The 26,477-nt window shown below is 41.8% G+C and overlaps 1 protein-coding gene and 1 long non-coding RNA gene across 2 annotated transcripts in view; one reads left to right on the forward strand and one right to left on the reverse strand.

Annotated features, from left to right (window-relative positions):
* Window positions 1-262: 262 nt before the first annotated feature.
* Window positions 263-9,082, reverse strand: LOC106148556. Its single transcript, XR_001234116.1, has 3 exons — window positions 8,850-9,082; window positions 4,131-4,552; window positions 263-1,155 (listed from the first exon to the last, which is right to left on the reverse strand). It is a non-coding gene; the product is annotated as an uncharacterized LOC106148556 (long non-coding RNA).
* Window positions 9,083-21,376: 12,294 nt separating this feature from the next.
* The window catches only part of Erich3 (glutamate-rich 3), a 101,098-nt gene continuing 95,997 nt past the window's right edge, over window positions 21,377-26,477 (forward strand). Inside the window, exon 1 of the mRNA XM_005385238.2 lies at window positions 21,377-22,246. Within this exon, the coding sequence (XP_005385295.1) occupies window positions 22,224-22,246 (23 nt within the window). The 5' untranslated portion in view covers window positions 21,377-22,223. The remainder of the gene's footprint in view (window positions 22,247-26,477) is intronic.

The raw sequence follows: 26,477 nt of genomic DNA on the forward strand, positions 1-26,477 counted from the left end.
TTTTGTGTCTCTTTTTAATAAATTATCATGACATAAATATATACTTTATCTTTTTTAAAAGAACAGTGTCTGATTGCTCTTGTGGAATATTGTGTTAATTGAAACAATTTTAAGATTACCTATATGAATATACAAGGGGTAATCAAAATATATAGTAAATATTTAAATTTTAAAAATTATTATAGGAGGCTGGGGATTACCTCAGCGGCACAGCTCCTGCCTGGTAAGCGCAAGGTCGTGAGTTCAATTCCTGGTACCAGAAAAAAAAAACAACAAAAAAAAACAACAAAAAAAATTATCATAGTAAAAGGTACTTTGCCGTTAATCCCTCTCAGAATACAGCCCCTTATTTCCAACACATTTATCTCCTTCTTCTTGCCACTTTCCGAAGCGGTTCTGGAACTCCTTTTTCATGAGTGTCTTTACCAAGTATGACAAAAAATACGGTGAGTGCTGCCGCCAAGTGGCATCCATGGAAGGGCAGGAGTGGAAAACAGCTCGGCACCTTCATCCGCTTGTTCACTGGATCTGGCATGGTATGATTCTGACTCTTCCCAAGACAAAATGACTGCTAAAAGTGAACATTTTTAGTATATTCCAGATACCAAGGGAGCCAAGATAGCACCACTAAAGACTGTAATGAAAGAGGACTGCCAGAACTGCTTCAGAAAGTGGCAAGAATGGGATCAGTGTGTGTGAAGTAGGGTTGGGATTAGCGGGTGGATGTATTTTGAGGGGCACTAGTGGCAACGTGTTTTTTAATATAATAAATTTTTTAAAAAGTTCACCATAGTTTTTCAACATAGTATATATATATACATTTTATGTGCATGTGTATAAAATAGTGATCATGTATTTATGTGTATGTGTGTTCATAATTTTGGCTTGTTAATTTAACAAGAACCTGATCTCTTCTGCAGGTTTCATGAATTATACAGACATTCCTTATTTCACAACCTACCTGTTTAACGACTGTTCACACTCGAAGCCCGCATTCACACTTGGGATACAGGAATGTGAGGGGTAGTGCAGCCTCAGAGTACAGCACATTGTGGCTTCTTCCACAGTACAGTGCGGTCGTTTTTGCTCATTGTACCATTCAGTACCGTCCTGGAGTTTGTGTTCTATTATACATTACAGCACTGCACGTAGGAGCTATACAAAGAAAACCAAAGTCATCAAGTTGGACGCTACTTTGAGCATTTCTTTGTTCTGAATATTGTCATGTATGTGCTATCTACAGTTCCTCATTTAGTGTCCAAGTCACTTAGCAACCCAGCCTCCACAATGGCACTTGGTCCTTAAGCAAGGAATGTCTGTATGTTCATGTGCTTGGTTAAAGAAGTGATATTATTTTACTGGGTAGTATGATATAGATGGTTAAAGGCATAAAATTATTCTTTAAATCTGCAACTTTATATAAAAATGACTTGAATTAAGTAATGTGTTCTTACTACTAAGCCATTATAGGACAAATATGTTTAATAAAGAAAATATATATACATCTTTATCACATATATATATGAATATACAATGGGTATTCATATGAATATTCACTGGTGTATGTTTGGTGTCCATATATGTGAGATACCACACATTTTTAATACATGGCACTGTTCCTGGATTTATGCTATTTTTAACATTTTTATCTTGTACGGTAGTTTGTACATACAAGCTTGTACTTAATAAATATTTACTGAATAAATGACTACAAGAGCACATCCTTGCCTGATACTCAAAGAGCAAAATGTGTTTCTTAGAATTACCTTGGATTCAAGGGAAGCCATAGTCTCTTTTTCATTCTATTTAATGTAGAACTTATAATTACAGGTGTTCATTTAAACACGTTAAGGCTTTGTTTGAAAAGAACATTTGCAGTGATCCAAATTTAGCAAGGACCAGTGCAACACCTATCCACTACTGATACAAGTTAGCAGCGCTGGGCCCTTGTTTCTAAACTGCCTTTGTCAAACGTTTTTTCAGGTGGGTTTTTTAAAAATCAATATGCTTTTAAAGTCTCTAAATTTGGATTATAAAACTTGTGTGCTTGCATGTGTGGAGTAAATATGATGCAAAATGTCTCCTAAAACCACATCCAAAGACAAGAAAGATATCTACAATAAAAAGCTGGAGTTTCTCTTTGTGTAAGCCTCCATTTATAACCATATAAGCTTAAACTATCTTTTGAAAATGCATCATCTGGGCCGAGGATATAGTTAAGCCTGGCAAGCTCAAGGTCCTGAGTTCAATTCCCAGTACACATCAACGAAAAAAAAGCATCATCCACAGTGCTTTATATTGGCTATGTTCTTCCCCCCAAAACAAAGGTGTATTTTTACTCCATATTGCTTATCCTAATTCAGCCACTCACCTCTCCAGCACTCTCCCAAGAGCTTCCTGCTTACCGTTCTGACCTTAGCTAACCTCCTTCCCTTCCTTCACAGTCAGGGTGATTTTTCTAGCAAGCAAATCTAACCATATCACTGTCCCACTTACCCTTTCTAATGGGTGCCTGTAGCCGAGGGCATAGAACTTGAAGTCACTTCCGGTTCGAAAGCATACACTGTGGGTCTCTCAGACTCAGGCACATAACATTTTCAGTCTGGGCACCTTCCTCTAGACACGCCCCACCTCTTACCTTGTTGCCTCATGAAACCTCACCCTTCAAGATTCAGCATCACCTGCTCTGTGATCCAGGGGATGTAGTCGTCCCCCAGGGCCCTTTAGTACCTTACACATCATCCCAGCCTGGCGCACCTGATTATAAATGTCTACAGATGGATATGTAGATAAATTTCTTCTCTAGGAGTCTGTAAGATTACTGAATGTAAATACAATATCTTCCACTACCCGTTATTTCAGTGTCTGTCGCAGGATATGAGACATAGCAGGTAGTAGTCACAAAAGATGGGTTTGAAAGAGTGAAATCTACTCAAGAGAGCTATTGTCTGAAATTTGTGTTTGCTGTGGCTGATGAAATGCAGTTTGTTTCCTCCAGCAGGTGTCGCACTAGCTCTATCTTTTTATCTTGCTGTTTGGCTATTCAGCTTGGCTGTAACATATTAATTGGGCTGTTATGGGAAGGAGATGATAATTTAGGCACTGTTTACAGAATAAAGCTGATTTAACCTTCAGTTTTTCTATGAACAGTTTTTCCCGAATGCAATGTTCCAACTGAAATTGCCAAAGTAAAAGGAAGACTTCAAATTTGAAAAACAATTAAAGTAAAATAAAAATTCAAGATAGTGCATCAAGTGAAGAATGCAGGAAAAATGTAGAGCACAAAACCAAAACCTCTGAATGGTAATAGCACAATAATAGCTCTAGCTACACAACCCTTTCTTTCCACCTCGCAAGCACGATGCAAATTGTGTTTGGTGTTTGAGGCAGACCACCTAAAGGGAAAGTGAGGCCCGGGAGGAAATACTCCTTCCTTAAAAGGGTGTCTTTAACTTCGACTCACAATTCTGTGTAGAGAACCTTTGAATCGTAGCTTTTTGGACACTAGACATGTGACACTTTTACACAATGAGAACCGGGGAAAACAGAGACACAAACAAGGAAAGATACAGTCTGGAGATGATAAGTAATCATTGAAAGTATGAAGATAGATGGTGAAAATAATTCCTTAAATAATAAAGGTGGTGATTAGGTACACATTATTGGATAGTAGCATCTCAGGATAGAAAAGGAAAGAGAGTCATGGGGTTGGAAGGCCCTGGTTACATGTTCTACAATGCACAAGATCCTAAGATTATAGGTACCTAACCACCAGGACTATGTATTTCCAAACGTACTTTGAAATTTTCTACCCATCTGCAAAGGGTATTGTAAAGATCAAGTAAGTTAATGTGTGTAAACATAGTTCATGTTCTTCAAAATGCAACATTAGCATAAATGAGTATTAGAAGGGTCAACCTAAATAGAAACAGAGTTTCTCCGAGGAATACTGACTTTTTTGGGAACTGCATTGCCATAGGAATATAAGGGTCATGATAAGTTATGGGCATATTGAAAGAGGTTCCAACATGAGGATGTGTCTAAACTGAGAATGACTGCAGCAGATATTTGGAGCAGTAATGTTTGACTACAATAATTAATAGCAAGAATGGCACCCATGCAGGGCTCACCGGTTACTGGGCAGACTCAGCAGAGGTACTTCTGGTACGAGGCTGTAGTGGCCTCTGCATAAGTTCGTGGTCCTGGCAGTCTTTTGTGATGCTTACTATCAGGCAATCATGAGTAGGAGCCCTTTCTTCATAATCTCCCAGCTTCCTTTACTATTTTTTTTGATAGGATTGACACAGATGACTCCATTTTGAACCTGGCAACTTTCACATTTCTTTCACAGTGGACGAAAGTGAAGATCCCATCTCCTGAGCATCTATCATGTACCAAGAGCAGTACCAGTGACCTTGCACGAACACCACACACAAAGATCTTCCGGTCGGCAAGATTCTCTTCACGGGTTTTCACTTAAACACCTGCATCCACAGCTTCCTCCTCACTGCGCCCTCGTTGTTTCTTGGGCTTGTGAATCGTGTCCTGGTACCTGTGAGACATAGACGAGGTAGATATTACTGCCCGGCCACAGACACTGAGGGTTTGTGTCAAAGGCCGAGCTTTACCAGAACTGACAGTTTCCAGTTTCCAGACACCTTGTGGGAGTCGTGAGGTAGAATTAATGCTTCTAAACAAGCTGTGGATATGTTTGCCAAAAAATTCCCAGTGGAAATTTTCTTTTGAAGATGTAAAACAACTTCTCATCAGATTGAGTTTATATATACCTTATAGACCTTTTCAGGTGATTCAGTGAAAATCTCTGTTTCTAATTCAAAGGCTTCTTTGATGACAGGACAAAACCAGCTTCGGAAGATGACACTTTGAGATGAAAATACCAGCCTTATCCTAGATAAACTCAGTAAATATTACTCAATGAACTAAGATTAAGCCTTGTACCAGGCAATACCATAAATCTATATTCCTAAGGTTATTGATCTCAATATGTGCACAGAATTATAAATTATTTCATAGACTGTGATTTCTATTCAAAAATAATTGGACTGGCAAAATATATTGTCTTGTATGTGTATGTTTTGGGGTGCACTGAAGTCAACATTATTATTGTTCTAAGGAACATAGTTTGGTTGATAGGAATAGTAAAGAACAAAATAGTGAGAGAAAGGAAACTCCAAGGTTTTATTCAGTTTCTGTTTCAGAAAGCAAACCCACCAGCAGTGCCTACCCTTAATTCCATCCTAACATTTCCTTTTAGTCATCTTTGGCTTTTCTGTAGGTTATACCTGAAGTATTTGCTGCTAAATGAAACCAAATAGTGCAGGAAATTAAGCTTTTCATCCCCCTAATTTGCAGACATTCAGATCAGTTATCATACAAGCACTGTTGGAATATTAGCAATCTATGCAATGGATTACAACTTGTATAGATTTTCTTGTGCACTTCTGCAAAACTTCACTATTTCCCTGGCTGTTGAACTGACACTGTTTCCGGTTGGTAAAAAAACTGGCCAAATACTATGTCAGTTGCTGATTAGTAGCTCTATTCCTTGACAAGGTTACCATGCTGCCCTTTGATGTCTCATCCAATGTGGAATTAATGTTGTTCCAGGAGGTAATGGAAATGAACTGAGTTCCACATCAACCGAACAGGCTGGACAGCAGGGCAGCCTTGCACTTTGGTCTTTATGAGTAGTCAGATGCTTCATCACCACAAATCCTGTCTGTCAAGTTCCCCCAAATAAGCTGGATTTATGAATATGGGTTGTTACTCCTTGTTCCAATAATGAGCTCCACTACTGGTGGTTGCTCAAAGAATCACAGAAAAGCAAAGCAGCGGACCTGTCATTAGAGAACACCCTACGTAGGCAGTGGGAGTTGGATATAGCTTTTAACTCCAGGCCGTTGATGGTAATTTTTGGTTGCTTGCCTGAGTTGCCTGAGGCAACTGAAAACATCACCTGAGTTTTATTCAGGCTAATTGTCAGCCTGTGCAGGGGTCCCAAACTTCAGACATGATTGACAACCAGATACGTATTCTCAGGTATACGAACCTCCAGTTCACGGTCATTAGCATGCAGTTATTCAGGGTGGGCGGCCCCAAAGATGTTCGTAGAGGCCAGAAACGTGCAGAAGGAATAGCACACTGTCACCCAGGTGTTTACAGCTCTTGTTGCCTCACTGAGAATCCTTGCATAGAGGAAGATGGATGGCGTGGGGACTGTGGGCGACCTTGTTTGACATCCGTTTGTGTGGGAGGCTGTTCAGGCTGGACACCATCTGTCCTGTCTTGGCCACCGTATCATCGCGTGACTGTTACTCCACATGGATGGATTTCTTTGAATAGCTGAGTGTGTCATGCCTTAGCTAAGTAAAAAACATTGTATAAACCCGGTGCTGCTTATCACCTTTCTTCTCTCCTTAGAAAACTGTAACACTGTCTCTCTGTGACTTGTCTATAATTTTAAGGGACATACCTGACTATAAAATAGATGATTATATGTGTGTATTACATAGTTTGCCTTTAAAATCTAAATACGTCTGGAACTCTTTTCTTTCTCTGTTCTTTTAAAATGTATCCTCCCCACAAATGTGCCTGTTAGTGCCTTTTTTTTTTCTTTTTGGTGCTTCTGGTGCTTTGTTGGGTAATTAAGCTTGTATTAAAATCAAAATCCCTATAAACAAGCTGTCAGCAATTACATCTAAAAGCAGGGTTGACATCAGATGTGGTATGTTTTGAAGCATTATATCTTTTTCAGGCAAAGACATTTGAAGTAATATAGTAAATATGACTTTTTCCCCAGCCTGGGAAGAAAAGAATCCAAGCATTTAAAACTTCCACAAGTCTTCTGGTGCTCACTCTAACCTTGCTACACTCCTTGGGATCTTTCCTGAGAATGGCTTTCACTTCAGAAGTGGGAGGGCCTTCATGTTCCCTTGAGGGGGAGATCTGTTCCCTACATATAGGGGCTAGTATTGCCTCAGGACACAGTAGCCTTCCAAGAGCTTACACTTGAGAGAGGATCTCTAAGGAAAGAGTTCCAGCAGGACAATGCGGCCTGCTTTAGACCTGCCCCGGAATATTTCCTGCTTGTCTTTATCTTCGGTTGCTAAGAGATAGGTATCTGTTCCTCCACAGGGAGACAGAAATGCATGCTTGGGCTTCCTGCCCTCCCCGCCCTTCTCTGAGGACCAGGCTTTCCTGATTAGCAGAGTCCAAACCTGTATTTATAAGCTGGAAGCTACTGGCAATGTTCTGATCATAGGTACCTTTTGTTTGCCCTGAAGAGTGTTTTAAAAAATTACACATTTCACCCAAAACATCTGCCTTTTTGACTTCATTGGAAAAATTAGAAGATATGTTAATCCTAGAAGATGTTTCTAGATGGCAGCAAATGTCTGATCCCAGGAAAAGCTGAGTTTTAGACAGGCTGTGAGATGGGATTGCCACTCCTTAGTGTTTTGTGTTTTTCGCCTGCCTTTGTTTTTCTGATTCCTAGCTTAGGACCATAACAAAGAACAAAAAGTGTTCCAGATCAGACATTTCTTTCACAGTGGAGGTCAAAGAATTCTTCATATGCCCAGTAATGTTAAGTTCTTTATTTTTATCCCCACTCATTTTTCAAATTCTTTACTGAAATAGCCACAGCCATTGACTGCAATCTATAGACTTTCTGGGGTGTTTTGAGTAGTTACATAAAGCCTGAGGGAAACAAAAGTAAGAGTTGGATCAAAGGCCTTATAAACCCTCCTTTCAGGAAGGAGGCAATGGGAAGTCCTTCTCCCAGAAGTGCTCGAGGTTCTCAAGGGATTGGCATACTTCAGCTCCATCCCTCAAACTCAAAGTTTCCTGAAAGTCTTATAATCCACTTCTTTCCTATAACTGTAAGAATTTCCGATAGAGAACTTCTGATTCCCTTTCTTGATCGTTTCTAGAGGTTAAAATAGCTTCCTACCATGAATATTTATTTCCATCCCATTTTTGGACTTGCCCTCTGTGAAATGGGTAGAAAGTGTAGATATGTTAATCCTAGAGCACTTTTCTAGATGGCAGCAAATGTCTGATCCCAGGAAAAGCTGAGTTTTAGACAGGCTGTGAGATAGGACTGCCACTCCTTAGTGTTTTATGCTTTTCGCCTGCCTTTGTTTTTCTGATTCTTGGCTTAACACCATAACAAAGAACAAAAAATGTTCCAGGTCAGATATTTCTTTCACAGCGGAGGTCATAGAACTCATCATATGCCTGGTAATGTTCTTTATTTTTATCCCCACTCATTTTTCAAATTTTTTACTGAAATAGCCGTAGCCATTTGCTACAGGTCAAAACTCTGACCCCACAAGGTTGTTGAGATAGGGATTTTAGTCACTTGCTTCTGGAAAGGTTGTACTTTCTTTAAGCCAAACAGTATCTCATAACTTGTGATCTCCCATGGAGCTAATCTGCTCCACCCCTCTTTTCCATACAAGCTGTTAAGTGTTGAGTGACATTAATACTTCCCAAAGTCCCATTATGTTTGGTTTAAAAATCACCAGTTATTTCATTGGTTTCTCCTATGACAGTTTCTAGAGTGCTCACCATTTTTATAAACATGCACAATATTCTGTGCTCAGAGGCAGCACTTCACTGTGGAGTACTGAATGTCATACCCAGGAGTAAGTGCAACAGACTTTTTCTACTTAATTTCAGCAGAGGTCATAGAGGCAGAGGACAAACATGGGCTAGTAGGGTTGCTGAGTCCAAGCTTGTAAAGAAAACCATTCATATGAATCAAGCACCAAGTGAAGGGTGAACCCTGGAGTTGTGCATGTGGGGCACAGCCTGCCCGATCCTACCTGAAGCTCCTGACACACCCTGGAGAGAAGCGCTGACTGCAGGTGCAAGCTGTGCGTTAGTTCATCACCTGCTTCAGGGAAATGAAAGAAGGTAAAGAGTTTATTACCAGGAGCAAGAAGCCAGTGGTGAGAATTTCACCGGAGAAAGCATTCAGTGTGTCCACTTCTCCTTGTTCCCACACCCATCTGCCATGTGTGTGAGGATGTTTCCCCCCACCTTAAACAGACAATGAGACTGTCAGAGTACAACTTAGAGAACACAACCCCTGCCTATGAACTTGGAGACTATAGTGACTGGTATGTTGTCTCCTCACTGTAACTCCTGCCGAGTTGCTATGGCACCGCCAGCTGGAGGTCATGGGCTATGACGCAGAGCCAGTATGGCACCTAGCCAATATGCTGCTGGCCACTAGAGGCCACGTACTAAACCCCACCCTTTTTCCTCTGAGTCAAATTGTGACTTCCTACTTCCCTTTTTGTAATATCCTGTTTCCCTTTCTCATGCTCCTGCCCAATCCTGGTCTGCCACATCAAGCGGTCCACCCCCTAAACCCTGCCTCCAGCCGGACCCTATTTAACCTTTGACCCTACGGCAGACCTTCAGAAGCTCCTCCTCTCTCCTTTCTGCTGTGGTTTTTTCTGCGCCCACAATAAAGGCATTTTTACTTTTGTTCTATTCTTATCTGCGCCAAAAAACCTATCAGTATGTGCGCTGAGATATAATTGTCATATTTGCACGGTGTTATCAGTGTGATCCTCAGAGGACACTGAACATCTGAGAGTTCAAGCCTGTATCACATTGATATTTTTTCAGTTGTCATGTGACAAAATTATTTTATATTGGGTTTCTAAGCAACTAAAACATCTAGGTCTTTCTTAAAGAAACAAATTTGACCAGACATCGTGATATTGCATATGGGCAAATATTCTTCTGGATGCTAATTTAGAAGCAACTGGTTACAGAAGCAGCAACCCTGGATTTATTTTTTTTTGGTTTTTCTCCGGTACCGGGAACCGAACCCACGACCTTGCGCTTGCCAGGCAGGCGCTTTTGCCGCTGAGCTAAATCCCCAGCCCCAACCCTGGATTTAGAATGCCTTGGTTGGCATCTCAGCTTGTCTAATGACTTGGTCAACTGCTATCTCTCTGAGCCTAATTTTTCTTATCTGTATCATGAAGATAATAATGCCTTCCCCCAGGAATCAAGAGTTAAATGAAATAATGTGTGTGGGTAGATAAGGACGGATAATTCCCTTCTGCCTTTTTGTAGGACACTCAAAATTTGTGATTTGCTGAATCCCCAACTACCCTGCAGGGGACAGTGTGACACAGAGGCTGAAGTCCATGGCTAAGGAGGTGTTACCACTTACAGGTGTGTGACTTCAGGAAAATTACTTTAATTCCCTGCCTCTCCAAACCTTTTCCTGCTAAAAAGGTAGAAATAATAGTGTTTGAGTACACGATAAGACATGACATTTAAAGCAGTTGGCACACAGCCTGGCACACAGCATGCATTCAGCAATTTTTTTTTTTTTTAAATTGTCATTACTACTGTTCTGGGCACTGCGACCAGAGTAGAGTTTATTTGCTTCGATGGCAAAGCTTACAGCTTTCCTTCCCAAACCTGGACATAGCGTCTCCTTGAAACACATGTAACCATGTTCATTTTCTGGTGATCACTGAAGAGCCTTTAGTTTAGTCTGTGAATAAATAGTGTATTTCCACCAGGAGGAGGGGAAGGGTGGGGAGGGACACCAAATGCCGCGGCAGTGAACAGTTTCATTCTTTCTACACAGGTTCTTGCTGATTCTTCTGAGAATATCCTCCTCCAAATTCTAGGTGTCTTGTCTACATCCTCCTAAATAACTAGGTTACTCTGATCCTGTCCCTCCCATTCCATCCTTTTATCTAATGGACTCAAGAGGAGGAGGCTTCTCTGAATTCCTTCCTCTGTGATCTCTCTGCTCACCCTGCCTTTGCCGTCATCCTCCCTCAGCCACCGTCCTTCTTTCCTTGCTGTTTTTTGCTACTCTTCAGGACACTAGGGATGAACTGTGTTATCAGGAGCTAAGTTCCAAAAAATGGAGAGCCATAACTTCAGGTTTGAACTAGCCGAAATTTGAGATTTAGGGTTTCCATAATATATTCTTTAAATTATCATTAAAATGATGAAACAGATTATACTTTATTTAGGAATGGTAACAAATAATGTTTTCCTATGAGAAAGCTACAATGAAACGATCCATTGTGAGAGAAAAGGAAGAAAGAAAATGTATTGTTATTAGTTTTAGTCCTTTTCCTCTCTATGAATATATTAATTTTTTCTAGATTTGTAGAGGTCTTAAGAATTGCTTGAAAGCCCTTATTATTGCCTTAATAAGCCCTTGGGAGTTGGCAACCTCAGATTGGGCATTGCTGGGTATGACTTTAGCCAGAATCATTAAAACCAAATCTGCTAATGAAGGAGATTCCATATTAAGGAATACAATGATTTAAAATTTGAAATGGCTTATTTCATTTTGTTTCTTTAATGTTAAGACATTTGTTTTGGTTACTAATATATCCTAAGTAATTTCTCAATTACTTAGTGGAGAATTAGCTACTTTCTTTTTGGGGAGGAGAGGTGTGGTAGAAAAAGCAAGAGCTTTGAACCAGAAATATCTGTTTCTTCTACTTACATGATGATTGACCTTCACTAATCTAGTAAACCTATCTAAGAATTGGTTTCACCAATCAAAAATGATCTTCATACTGACCGCCTAAGGTTGATGTGAGGATGGAGGATGCTCTATATAGATAGTGACTAGAGCATTATAGATAGCTAATAAAGTGCATCTGTTACTAGGAGAATGAGAAAATTACCTTTTTTGAATGTTACTGCATGCCAAGACTTCCTCCTTTTCTAATGAGAGAACAGAGGGTTGGAGAATGTAAGTAGCTTTTCCAAAGTCAGGTAACTAAAACACAGCTGTGTTCATCACCATCGACCAGTTTTGCTGTGATTAACAGCAATCCCCAAATGTCAGCGGCCTTAACCACCAAAAGCTTGTTTTGACTTGCAGTCACTCTTGTCCACCGTTGGTTTGCCTGGGAATGAGGGGCTGTGCTCCATGTTTTACTTGCACAGGAGGTGAGCTGGGGAAAAACTGGTATCTGGAATGGTTAGTTGTTTTGCATGAAAAAGAAAGCTGGAGAAATCTGCAGGAACTCTTAAAATATTTTCCAGAAGTGTCAGACATCACTTTTCATTCATGTTTCATTGACTATAAGAAGCCACATGGCGATGCCTAACTTCAGGGGAGGGGAGACATGCAAGCCTCTCTTATGACCCAAAGAAGTTCCATCTTCATGGTGACAAAATTCAATTCAAACCCAGGTCTCTGGTTTATGAGTGGACAAACAGGGGACACATAACCTCTCACCTCTTCTTAAATCAATTCTTTAGAACATGGCATCTTTGGTACATCTGAAAAAGCAATTTTAGAATTTATACTATCACTTGCATATCAAGTCTTAAGTGTGGGGGAACGATGCCAGGCAAAATGGAGGCATACACGGGACTTCTCATTTTGTGATTATGGATAATTCAACTATGCACTTTGAGAGATTTGGCCTCTTTGTTATTTATTTGCCTTTTAAAAATCAATGAAGTTGTGCCTTCACCTCTATACTCCACTTTCTGCTTATTAAATATTTCTCCAGATCATAACACACTCCGGTATTAACCACTTTGCTATTTCCCTTTTGGCTTATAGCTTAGGAAATAGCCTCAGACTCTGTGGTGACTACAGAACACATCGGAGGAAGGACTTCACTGACATTCTGCACTTCTGTTCCCAATGTGGTGGAACCTCATCTTAACAGAGCATTTCTCCCACATCCTTGTAGGACTGATCATTTGCTCAGAGAGAAAACTCTCTACAGCAATAGCCTCATGCAGGTGCAGAGAATAAACTTTGCAATCGTGATTCCTCTTCCTCAGCAAGAATGTGGAATCTGTGTGGCCTTTACTAAGGTAAAAACCACTAAAAAAAGAAACTTAGAAGAAGGGAGTAACCTTACATTATTATTTTTCTTTTCTCTGGTGAGTCTAGAATGCAGATCCTCCTACCAGGCAAACTGTCTACTGCTGAGCCTCATCTCCAGCCTGACGTCTCACAATTTTGGTGTTGGATTAACTATAGGTGTTATATTGCAAAACTGTCTGTATCTCAAGGGATTCTCACTTTGTTTCCAAGCAAATTCCTAAAGATCCAGGACTGCAGCCTCGATGCTTTACTCTGCCTGTTGAGTGACTAATGTCACTGCTTTGGGCTTCACTGAAGATGATCAGTGGGTAATCTCTGCTATAGTTGGGTTCTGGAATGTCCCTGCTTTGGTTCCCAGCTTGATTGTAGTTGGATTTTTTTTTTTTTTTGTATCTGGAATTGAACTCAGGACTTTGTGCTTGCCAGGCAGGCACTGTGCCACTGAGCTATATCGCCAGCTCCTATATTTGGAGGTGAGGGAACTGTAAGAGGTTGGGCTTAGTTAGAAGTCTTTAGGTCACTGGGACATGTTCCAGAAAGGCATAAGGAACCCTCATGCCTTCCTCTTCCTTTCTTACACTTCCAGCCATAAGCTGCACCCTTTTTCTCAACCACACGTTGCCCACCAAGGTGTGCTGCTTTATCACGGGCCTAAAAGCAATGGAGGCAACTGATCATGGACTGACTTTCAAAACTGTGACTTAAAACAAACATTTTTCTTTGTAAGTTGATTATCTCAGGTATTTGTTTTATTGACACAAGACTGGCTAATACATCCTCTTTAACTCCAAGTGAACAGTTCTGTTTTCCCCATTTTATTTTCTTTGAAGCCTATTCTGCAATATCTATTGGATTCATGTCTTTCATTATAACAATAAAATCTCATAATTCAGATTTTGTAATCACTTCAGTAGCGACAACACTGTTTTTTTTTAACCTTTTGTGCCCATAGGATGAAACGTTGGTTAAATAATTACTAGTGAAAGCACGCTTGTTGGTGGAATATTGGAGCCCTATGAGAAGATGCTGTAAATTTTATTAGAGGTGCTTATTTACATAAAACTAAGATTCTAATTACCAAAAGTGTATTTTTATCTAATTGCTATTTCTCATAGTTCCCATAAGGTAGCACTTGCTGAAGCTACAATATGAACTCCAATATGATGGGGAAGTAGTAATAAAGCCATGCTTTAGTTGTTTAAATATTATAGACCAGAGATGTTTCGGAAGCCTGAGTATCATCTTCCTCAGATGAACCATCCCAGGCAGTCTTCTCCAGGCCCTCTGAGTTGAAGAAATGGAAATGATTTTATCTCCACCATGTAATTCAAGGACTCACAGCTCCACCTTGCCTTCCAGCTGAACAAGATAATTCAGCCCAGAGTTTATGATACCAGGATGCTGGAATGCCATCACCGTTTTGTTTTCAAGCAAGAGCAAGCCCAGTATTGCTTAAACCAAATGAGGCTATTAAAAAATAGAGATGGCTGCTCCTGAGTTGAGAGTGTGTGGGATATTCTATTTCCCCTGTCATAGAACAGATAATTATTTTTTTTTATTTTAAAAATAAAAGGAGGAAAACATTAACACACAGACAACATTTTACAAAATAGCAAAGGAACAGTACGGACAGTACGGAGTTACAAACAAAGTGGTAAGGAATTAACAATGCTTGTTGTATTACATACTGATATCTTCAAAGTGGTTTCTCATGAAAACAGATATAGACATGCAATGCTGATCAACCAAGGACTCATTGACAGTTTCTTTCAGCAAAGAAATACAAGACAGTAGAATAGCTATGTTAACTATCCTGCATATACATACATACAAAATTTCTCCTTTCCCTTCTCTTTTCCCACATCCCAGTTGCCCTTTACCTTTGAGTGCTTTCCTATCAATTCACAATGTCTATCATATCTCCTAGTTTAAATTAACTCTTTCAGGTTTTACACTAGAGAAACAATGTGGTGCTTGCACATGTATGTTTGATTTATTTCACTTATGAGTATGGTCTCTAGTTGTGACCATTTAAATATAAAAGCCTCGAGTTTATCTTTCTTTACAGCTGAGTAATATTCCATTATATAAAAGTACCACAATTTTCTTATCCAATCCTCGGTGGATGGACATTTGGGTTGTTTCCACATTTTAGCAATTACAAATTGTGTTGCTATGAACATAGGTGCACATACATCACTGTGATATGATGTTTTTAGATAATTATTTTTTAAAGAGGAAGAAATTCTTGTTCTTTGGTATTTTTTCACCAGCAACATGGCTGACCTGCTCTGAGTGACGAGACTCCGAAGAACCATGAGTACAGCTGAGAGTGCATTTCAGGCCAGTGACCTTACAATCACTACCCGCTCCTTGTGTCCTATGCCTTCTAATCTCTTGGAAGTGGGAAGGAATGCAGCAAAGTGTTTAAGAGTATGGGTCCTGGAATCACAGAGAACTCAGTACCTGAATCTCAGCTGTGCCCCGTACTAGCTGGTATATAACTTACGGGAGCCTCAGCCTCCTCATGTATAAAATAAGGATAAAACTACTACCCACTTCCCAGCTGTGAGGACTCAGAAGTGAAGCACTGGGCATGGTGCCTGATTCATAGGAAACCCCTGTCATAAGCCAGGGAGAACCTTAGTTCTGTGCATCACAAGCATGTTCTCGAAGGATGCTCTCCAGCAGGGAACCATAGTGCCAACTGTCTGTGGCTGCTTCTGAAACACTGGATCAAGTATGCAAACCTTGTCTCCCACTGCACCCTGCCATTGGCACAGCTCTGCTCAGGTCCTCTCCCCAAAATTCGGTGTTTGTGGCTTCGAAGACATTTTTGCCTAACGGTGGACAGTAATCTACACAGCGAGCTCCTTAACATCTAACAAATGCACTCATATATGGGCAGGGCCAGAGCCAGAGAAATATTTATTCATGACTCTTCGATGTCATATTCTTCACGTCTTCTCCTCTAAGTGCAGTGTCAAGGAAAATACAGACTATATGCCTGTTATTTATTCAATACATGCTTATTAAATACTTCCTAAAGGCCTGGAGATTTGTTTGACACTGAAGAGCGTGAATTTGCTTTTCAGTATAGAATATAGGAATAGAGGATATGAAATCCTGGGGTAGCAGGAAATGAATAGGACATTCACACAAATAATACAGCATCTTTTTTTTTTTTTTTTTTTTGTACTGGGAATCGAACTCAGGACCTTGCGCTTGCTAGACAGGTGCTTGTGCCACTGAGCTGTATTCCCAGCTCCGTAATACAGCATCTGAATACCTGGTGGAACACATACAGACAATACACATTGGAAGAGGAGGTGACCCTGAGGCAGTAGTGTGACCCATCTGAGCCCTGTATGAATCTCATCCTCTTGATCAAGGCTTCTCCTACCTCTTCTCCTTTTGGTCCTCTCCTTTTTCTCTGTCCAGATCATGAACTCCACTAATGTCGGGACTACAGAAGTCAAAACAGTGTCTACAGACACCAGCTGAGCCCATCTTTCCCTGGAAAGACTTAAATAAGCAGATATTATCTTGCGGGACACTTGCCTCTTACCCCTGTTCTCATCTTCTCAGCTGACTTCTCTACATCCTTTAGTGTTTATCTTTCCACAACCTAAGACCTGAGTTCAGAACTTTTGAATTTCTCTAGATAAGTTTTGGGCTTGGGGCAGAGGATGTGTCATAGTCACTTTCCTTGTTGCTGAGACACAGTACCTGACACCCACAGCTTAAAGGAGGAGAGGTTGATTTTGGTCCATGGTTAGGGTCCATGGTGGCCTGGCTCCAGGCAGAAGCAATATGGTGGAAGGATGGGGCAGAGGAGAGCTGCTCACGTCATGGCAGTCAGGAAGCAGAGAGAGAAGGGAGGGGTGTGGAAGGGAGATGCGCCTTTCCAGGTCCCACCCCCTTGTGACTTCCCTCTGACTAGGCCTCAGCTCCTAATAGCAAGTCAATTATAACCTTCAGTGGTCCAATCACCTTCCAAAACCTCGCCTCTGATGCAGGAGAGTGTTAGGGGTCATTCTTGGTCTACATCACAACAAGGTGTGTTTATTGCACATTCTTACAGGTTTCCTAGTAGTTATGCCTCAGTCACAGGCTCTGTATCTCTCCTACTTTTGTTTTTTTCTATCTCTTTCCTCTCCTGGTATAGAACCCTGGGACAAGATACTTGGAAATAATCAGGATGTCAAAATGTCTTCGTATATTTCCTGTTGTTACAACAGAGTGCCTGCACCCGAGAAATTTACAAAGGAAAAGCATTTATTTATTACAAGAATTGACTCATAAGGTGATGGTGGCTGAGAAATCCAAGAGCAGGCTGTCTTCTAGCTGAATAATCAATGAACTGGTAATGGGACTCAGTTCTGATTCAGAGGCTTCAGAACCAGAGAAATTGACACATAGTTTCCTGACCGAGACAAGGGGCCCAAGGACCCCAGCTGCAAGTCCTACAGTCCAAAGGCCAAGGTGCTCTGATGCCCAAGCACAGGAGAAGAGCATGCAACTCTGGAAAAGAAAGAGCAGTGGAGACCCCTTCTGAATTTTCACCTTCCACCTGGGCCCCAGCCTATATGAAGGTACCCACCTATTTGAAGGTGGTCCTCACAAGCCAATATTGCCTGGAAGTAGAAGTACCCAGAAAGAGATTTTCACCTCCCACCTAGCTCCTTAACTCAGTCACGCTCACACCAAAAGTTAACCATCACACAAGGCTAGAGGAGATAATAATGTGATTAGGGAGAAATGATGTTTATCGGCACCAGCAGTGAGTACATAGCTGGAAATGGTGGGGATAGGAGGGATAGGAAGATGTATTTTCATCATAGTATTTAGCATTTTGCTTTGTCATTTATTGTCTGTACGTCCTTATAGCTAATAGACTTCAAGTTTGAGAGGAGACAGGAATTATGATAATCTCTGAGATCTCAGGTCTAGCAAGTACCGTTGATTTCACATAGCCACTAAAGAAGTCCATTGACCATAAGTGTTCAAGCTGATTTGTTGGCAGATTTGATCCAAACAAGAAATAGGGATGGAAGGACCTAGACACCTTGACTAACCAGGATACTCAGAACTCTAAATTAGGAATGTCCCTTTGAGTTTGTCTCTATCCATTGTATATGCCCTGTACCCTTTCCCATATCTAATGACATGCTTGACTGGATGGCTCATTGGAATTAGACGTTTCAGGGAAGGCTCATGTCTTTGTGCTGATATAGCAAGATACCACAACCTGTAATCCCAGCTGTTTGGGAGACTGAGGTAAAAGAATGCCAAGTCTGAGGCTGGCCTGAGCAATTTAGCAAGATGTTATCTCAAACTTAAAAAAAAGTGCTGGCGATGTAACTCAGTGGTGGAGCAGCTACTAGGTTCAAACTTTAGTATTGCAGACAAACAAACAAAACCATGGACTGGGCAGTTTATGAACAATGGAAGCATTTTTCAGGGTTCCAGAAGCAGGAAAGTCCAAGATCAAGACGTGGGCTGGCTTGGTGTCTGATGTGGGCTGCTCTCTGCTTGCAACATGGTACCATGTCGCTGCGTCCTTTGGAGGAGCTAAGGCAGTGTCCTCGCCTGACAGAAGGCAGGGAAGGGAGTTAACCCATGTTTTGAGCTTCCCCTCAAGATTTAGTCATCCTCTGAAGGTCCTGCCTCTTAACACTACTATTGTAGTGATTAAAAGTTTGAACGTACACATTTGGAAGAATTTGGGCCAGAACAGATGGGAAACAATTTCAGGAGAGTAAATTCATTCTTTCAATGGTTTGGAGTTAAATCCTTATCACTTGACTGCAGCATATCCATGCTACATCTTTGAGCAACCAAAACTAGCTTTGGGGGATGTGAGGTATTCCAAAGCTCTCCCGTAGACTTAACCATCCACACAATCGAGCATAGCCTGAGGAAATATCTGTATTAGCCACCTCCACTGGTGTTTTATATAGTGTGTATAAAGGAAGGTAAGGCCGGCACACATCTAATTAATATGTCCCCAAGGCCTTGGTTCTTTGAGCCTATGGTGAAGTAGCAGTTTTCTCAAAGACCTCCACCCAAACAGCTTGGGTTATATGTGAGGGGATGTCCTGGCTACCTCATCTTTTTCTTTCAGAAGGAAAATAAACATATTTCACCTATCTATTCATTCTTTCCTTCATTTGCTTATTCAGGATCAGCTCAGTGAGAGGTCCTGTGACAAGCTGTGGGGATACAATGATGAAGACTGCAGTACCTGTTCTTCAAGTGCCTGAGGATAAATCGCATCCCTGATTCTGGAGATGGTATAGGCTGAAGGTCTGCAAACTTTTTCTGTAAAGGGATAGATAATAAATATTTTAGGTTTAGGGGCCATAGGATCACTGTCACAGCTACTCAACTTTGCTATGTGCAAGAGCAGAGTAGATAATTAGAACACAGATTAGTGATTTGCACACAGGTGAGTGTGTCCAGCTTTATTCTCAGACACTGAAATGTGAATCTGAAATCGTTTCCATGTGTTGTGTGATATCACTGTTCTTCTGACCATTTTTCTGAAGCACTTGTGAATGTTGCAACAATTCCTGCCTGCAGGCTGTAACAAAAGTGGCCGTGGGCTGTACTGAGTGGGAGCCACAGGTTATCCACCCCGACTGAAAACATAATCCCTGATAGTTCAGCTCTGTGGTTCCCTAGCGCAGCTCCTGTTCACCCCACGAGGAAAGCCAGCCAACAGGTTAAGCGTAGTCCTGCCTTTCCTCCTCTACTTCTCTCCATCTTCTGCTCCCAGCTCCCTCCCCAAAGGTCTTTCTCCAAAACAGAACCCTTTGTATGAATTTCTGATACTGCCGCGGACACCTGGGTGCTTATGTTCCTGAGGAAAATGCAAATGACTCCAGTGACTATTTGGTCCTGAAACAGTTTAATTTAGTTTATTTAGTTTTTTTCTCTTTCTTCATTCCCTTTTCCTTTCTCCATGCTAGAAATTAACATAAAAATTCCTTCTGGCTAAATTCCCAATGCATTTTCACAGTGAGCATTTTCAGAAGCGAAAATTAGTAGCTTCCTTGCAGTTTGCATCAGGGATGTGAAATTGTACAGCTCACAGGGGTGGAGAACTCAAACCCCATTTATGAATTAATACATGCTGCTGAGGGGACCTCACTGTCTGTAGAGTGCCGGGGAATCATTTCTACCAGTGAGAGAATACCATTTTCTTTTTGAAAAAAAAAATGAATTAATATAGAATATGTAGCACTTCTATAAGATTACATTATTTACGTCGTCCTGAGGGACTGACAGCACCTGAGGAAATTATATCTCTTTCTCATTTTTCCCTCATCCTTCCGATTTTTATCCAGGTGAAATCTAATTATTGTGAGCATTAAGGGCAACTTCAAATGGGACCCACAGTCCGGTGTGGGAGAGTAAACATACGGGGAAGACAACGACTTCTGCCTCTCCCTAGCTCCAGCCATCTGGTTCCCACAGCAGCTTTGAATCCTTCAGCCTCAAGAGCTGAAATATTGAGCTAGCGTCTTATTTTTTTCTTTTCCATTCCCTCCCGCCTCCTCATGTGATGCTCCGTATAAAAAATCTGACTTCTGTAGCAACTTACAGGACTTGGGCAGGGGAAAGAAATCTTATTACAATTGTTAAAATTATTACAGTTTTTGCACTCGGACAGATCTGGGTTTGAATCCGAGCTTTTCCACTCAGAGACTTCAGGCCAAATAACTTCTCTGTGTCTCAGTTGGGATAGCTCTGAAATGGAGGAGAAATCCTATTTCAGGGAGCAGAGATGAGGATTAAATGAGATAAGGGACAGCGGATAAGTGCTCTATAAAAGGCTGATAGGAGCATTTACTAAGTACTCAGTAAAAATCCTTCCACTTAGAAGACATTTCTTTTCCTTCATTTTTTGCTCCAAACATTTGTTGAATTGCTGCTTGCTTCTGAAAACATAGAAAAACACAATCGATGTACAAGATAGAGAGGCTCACATCTGAGTGGTTAAAAGGCGGCTCCTTACTCAGGCAAGTGCAGTACAAATGGGTGAGTGTAAGACATGTTTGTTCAAGTCGGTGGGCACACAAGCCAGGGCTATCCTGGGCAAGGATCTCAAGCCGCCTGGAAGATGTCAAAGCGGGCAGGGTCCAAGCTGAGTGCTAAAGAATAAAGAGACATTTTCACAACCTTATTATATTGTAAACATGTATTATATTGGAATTATATTCCCAGCAGAGGCAGAGCCCAAGAGCCCGGTTTTTGCTAGAGTTTAACGTGGTAGAGGGGAGAAAGCGGGCCAGATGAAGGCTGGTGGAGGCTACAGGAGGCGAATGAAGTGTTTTGTATGTCAGGCTAAGGAAACGGACTCCGCCCTTCACGACAGGCAGGAAGGCAGAATGCCACTGACAAGCTGGCGTGGGTGGGTGTGGATGATGGTGTGTGAACTACAACTGAGACCCACAGCGAGCGCAGTCGCCCCTGCAGGGCCCGCCCGATCGGTGAAAGCAGGGTTCAAGTCACCCGGCACAAGGCCTGACAGAGCAGGAGCAGGTCATCTGAAGCCAGCGCTTGAGCCTGCTCCGCCCAGCAAGGCCTTCTGGCTTCTTCGGCGCCCTGCGCTACAGTCTCGGGTCCCAGCCTAAGCACTGGCCCCTTTCCTGTGCAAATCTTCCATCTCTGAACATCCTCGGAGCCTGCCGGAAAGGAGGCCTCGGCTGGGGGCAAGGACGGGAGTTTCCAAGGAGGAAGGGCGTCTCTAGCCAGGCTTTCAGATGCAGAAACAAAGCCATGTTGAGAAAGGAGCCCTCTGTCTGTCTCTGGAACTTGCTCCTGGCCTCTGTGTTACGACTGGGAACAACTGCATTTCCGTGTAGCTGTGCCTGCAGGCACCAGGGGTCCGGCCGTCCTTCCTTCCTTCCTCTCTCCCTCCCGCCTTCCTTCCTTCTTTTCTTCTTCCTTCCTTCCTTCGCTAGGGCCCTGAGGGAGCACACAAGCCACAGCCACGTGTGTGTGTGTGTGTGTGTGTGTGTGTGTGCTCCCGCGTGTGTTTGTGTTTGCAGATTACAGGTGCCTGGGGAACCCGCGCCGAAGCACAACACAGAGGGACCGGTCTGGGTCTCCTCCCACATTGCGGCCCAGAAAAACCGGTGGAAGTTGGCTTCGCTTTGCGGCTTCCCAGGCTGGCTTCCAGCAGCGCCTGTGCGCCCGCCCGCACCTCCTCCCTTAGCAACCGGCGGCGGTGGAGACGCCCAGGCCGGGCCGCGCAGGGCAACCCCCGCGAAGGCCAAGGCCAGCGCACCCGGGCCCGCGCGTGCACCTGCCACCGCTCCAACAGCATCCTGCAAAAATGAGCCTTTCTCACCCCGCTGGGTAAGTGACAAGTGCAGCGCTTCCACGCGGCGCTGCAGTCAGCCGCCCCTCCTCCACCCTCCTGCTGCAGAGGGGGAGGGAGGAGGGGAGGGCTGGGACAGGAACCCAAAGGAAGGAGGGGAGGAAGGAAGGAAGGAAGGAAAAACAGAAAGAAAGAAAGGAAGGAAGGAAGGATGGATAGATTCGGGGCTGCAGCAAGCATGGCAGAAATCCCAGGCATCCTGCGTCCTCCCTCCTCATCCTTCACTTCTTCCACTGTAGTTCTCCCCTTTTGAAATTTTCAGCCTGGAAAGATTAAAAAAAAAAAAAAAAGAAAAGGATGTGAAAAATGCATACATTAAGCGGAGACGTTAGCTGGGAACGAAGAAGCTCCTATGGTGGGGAACATATGTGTTTCAGTGTAGAGCTAGAGGTTACCGAAACACGCATGCCTCGGCAGGGCGAGCCCGCTGAATTCCCACGTACAGCTTGGCACGCAGGGCGGGGAGGCGGGTTGATCCAGGTAGGAGGGAAGCCCCTCATGTCAGAATCTTTGTCTTCCCCATATCAAAAGACTCACAGAGGTCTTTTAGAAGGATTTTAACTAACGTCATATGACACAGGGAAGAAAAGAGGAAGCAAGAGATGAGTGTCATTGTGTTTACCTGTGATCTTACCTGCGCTCTCTCTTGGGAAGTGAACTCCTCTGAGGACCCGTTTTGGCAATATTCCATATATTCTACAGAGTTAACACAGTCGTTATTGGCTGTTGTCCCCTCCCAATTAAGAAAAAAATCTCTCCATTCTTTTATTGGGAGAATATCCAATTTCCTTCTGAATTAAGCAATGTAATACATATGAGATGGGTTTTTATTGTGATACATCAAGTAAGCAGATAAATATCCTAGTTGATCTTACAACTCATTTGAAAATGCTTTCCTTTTTAATAGCATTTATGGCACATTTTCAACAGCAGCAAATTAGCAGAGGGAACCACGTATTTAAGATCATTTGGAGTTTGTGATGTCTGAATTACTACATGAGTCGTTCTTGAGATACACAGTCAGACTCAAAGATTTTGCCTTCTCATGAAGGCAAAATCTCTCCCAATGCAATGACATAAATGAAAAGGGTTGAGAGAAACGAAGGCCTTATCAAGTGCCGTGTTGGAAGTCGGTTTCAGAACTTTCTGGAAAATGATAAAGCGATGGCTAAGTGAGCTTCATATTTTATTTTAAATTGAATTAGGTTAGGCACATAAGTGTTTCAAAGCTGAATTTGTGTGCAATTTGGTTGGCCCTGGGTCACATGGGATGTAAATAGAACTATTTTTCTGCAGCTGCCGATTGCAGTATGTCTGCATTTGGGAAAATGAACGTGTCAGTCATGGTTGTCTTCCTGTTTTTCAAGTTTTTGGCAAAGTTAGAATCTGATTAGACCATTTAATCATGTATTTTAAAATGTGGAAAAACCTGAAGCTGCTTATTAAATTGTGCATGATTAAGATTTCAGATACTAAAGTCAAATTTTTCTGAAGTTCTATTAGTTCCAAGCACATGGGGAAAAGGAAAAATTTGTGGCTTAATGAGAGTGTACGCTTTGGGATACTCTTCAAGTATGATATGAATAGGGCAACAAATATTTTGCACTAAAATGCTGAATCCCTATAGTGTGGGTACCATGTCTTATTAATTTTTCTTTCCCTTGTATGTAGGACAGTGTACAGAATAGAGTAAAACTCAACAACTATGGAGCAAATGATACCATAGGATGGCATTTCCAGTTTCTTTCACATTTGAAAGCCATGTTTGTGCATTCATTAAGTGCTTACCATGTGCCAGGATCAGTGCTTATGTTTTACATGAAATATTTCATGGACCTGTCCCATCCACTGTCTGAGACAGGTTCTAGCCACCCTCATTTTCACAGATGAGGAAGCTGAAGACTGTGAAGTTTATAAAGGAGGCCCAGCTAGGAAGAGTCAGGACTGGGACACAGAGGCAGGGCGTGCAGCTTAAGGGCCCCGGGCTCACTGCCACCGAGCTCCGTTCTCAATAGCTGGGAATACATGTGTGGAATCCTGAGTACATGTGCGTTCTTATCTAGATCAGACCAAGATGTGATGGTGAACTGCTGAAGTAACCACTTAGCACATCAAGATATAATCAGAGAGTAATTTTGTGTTCATGTATTTACATCCATGCTTTTTGTTTCAGTGATCAAAAATAAATGAAAATAATAAGCATAAACATAATCAATGCAAATGCCTTCAAATTCACCCCAAGAACAAATTCATTCAAATTGCTAAAGTTTTCCCTCCAATAAAAGTAGTGATTATTTTTCTTGCCTGTGTTATCACTTGGAAATCATAAAAGTTTCAGCAGCAAATAAAAGGTTTCATTCAAACTGAGAAGGCTTTTCCATCATTACTGAAACTGTTCGGACTGCTCACATTTTAAGGATAAAATGGTAATAAAGTGCAGTCGTACAGGAAAACAGAGTTTACATCCATGAAATTCTATCAATCAATAAACGATGTCCTGATGCTTTCTCTCAGTGTTTTCTCTAAGTTTCTTTGCTTACTTCATCACAGCATGAAGCACTTGGTGTAGAATTGCGAAAGACCGGTGCTAGCTTCATTCAGAGTTCAGAGTAAATAAAAATGGCCTTAAAAACTTCTGCCAAAGATAATAGAGACTTTGAATCTGAGCTGCATCATAATTTGATGGAAGTCAACTATAAAATACCATTTCCAGCACTGCCATCTCTAATGAAATTGTTTGAGGGTGGAAAATTTCAATTGATAGTCCCTCCAGCTTGCCGGATCTCACCCGCGTTGCTGTTCGTGTGTGCTTGTGGGTTGTGCACTAGTCCTAGAGGCGGGATGGGGATTTTATACCCCTCAGTCATGCATGAGGATAAAATGACATGGCTCTTTGGGCTCCTTCCAAGGAGCATTAGTGGATCCATGTGAAGTTGGCCGCTTCTGCGAAAGAAGCGCAGGACTCTAAGGAGAGATAGTCACACTCAGCTGTGAATTTCCTTTGAGGAAAAAAGAATGCGAGCATTATCATTTATGACAAGGAAAGAAATGCCCAAGTGTATGTTTTGAAGGATTGTTCAAAGGCTTAGAAACTTTCTGGTTTAGACGCATTGGTTTATGCTTTTTTAATCTAAAGAAGGGTTGCTGTCCGGACAGAGTGCACTGGTGTGCAGTAAAGAAAGAATTAGCACATCCTATTACATCCTCTAACTTAGTCATCCATCAGAGCAAAAGTGCTGTCAGTAACCTTGTCAGTACCCAAAACTGACGGATGTGACCCACCATCAAAGTTGTCTCTTTATCAAGAATTTCAGACTTCAAAATAGTAAGTACTTGAATTCAGATTGGGTGCTTTCTCTGCATCCCCGTGTTTAATATTAGCCAAAGAACTATAGTGTGGGCACCATGTCTTATTAATTTTTCTTTCCCTTGCACGTAGGACAGTGTACAGAATAGGGTAAGGGTAAAATCGTTCCTGTTAAATGATATGTGTTCAATACCTCATTTGCCATAGCTTTTTCCTCTGATTATTTTAAGTGCTAGCTTATGCTTTTTAAAAGATAGATGCCATGTCTATCTTTTACTTAACAAACTTATTCCTATAAGTGCATGGGAATGTAAGGGTTTTGTTTTCACAGTGTCACTAAATTCTTTGTACTCCTTCAGAGATACACATTTTAAAAAATCACATAGTGATTTATCACTAAAAGGTTTTCAATGAACTTTTGATACTTTCACTAGTTCTCCTACAATGATGTTCAAAACAAAGGACTTGGAACTGTTTGCCACCAGATTCCTTGCCAGGTCACCAAAGCCATTTATTGTATCAATATCTGGCCAGTACTTCAAATTGACCCTTTGCTTCTCAGATGTTTTTCCAAGTCCAGTGCATCCCAATAAGATACCAGATGCTGACGGTGTACCTTTGTTCTATAAAAACAGAAAGAAAATTATAAAACAGTTGGAGGAAGCCTGGCATGATGGCACATGCCTATAACCCAGAACTCTGCATGCCAGTAACCCCAGAACTCTGAGATGCTGAGGCAGAAGGATAGAATTGTGCAACTTAGTGACTTAACAAGATCCTATCTCAAAACAAAACCCCCAAAGCTCCATACAAAAGCCCTGGGTTCAATGTCCAGTACTGGTGGGGGGGATTAAAAAGGGCAAATTAACTCCTCTACTACATGCTCTACCCTAGTATAGGGA

This window comes from Chinchilla lanigera, unplaced genomic scaffold, assembly GCF_000276665.1.
Source record: "Chinchilla lanigera isolate Chin_1 unplaced genomic scaffold, ChiLan1.0 scaffold00022, whole genome shotgun sequence".
Taxonomy (NCBI): Eukaryota; Metazoa; Chordata; class Mammalia; order Rodentia; family Chinchillidae; genus Chinchilla; species Chinchilla lanigera.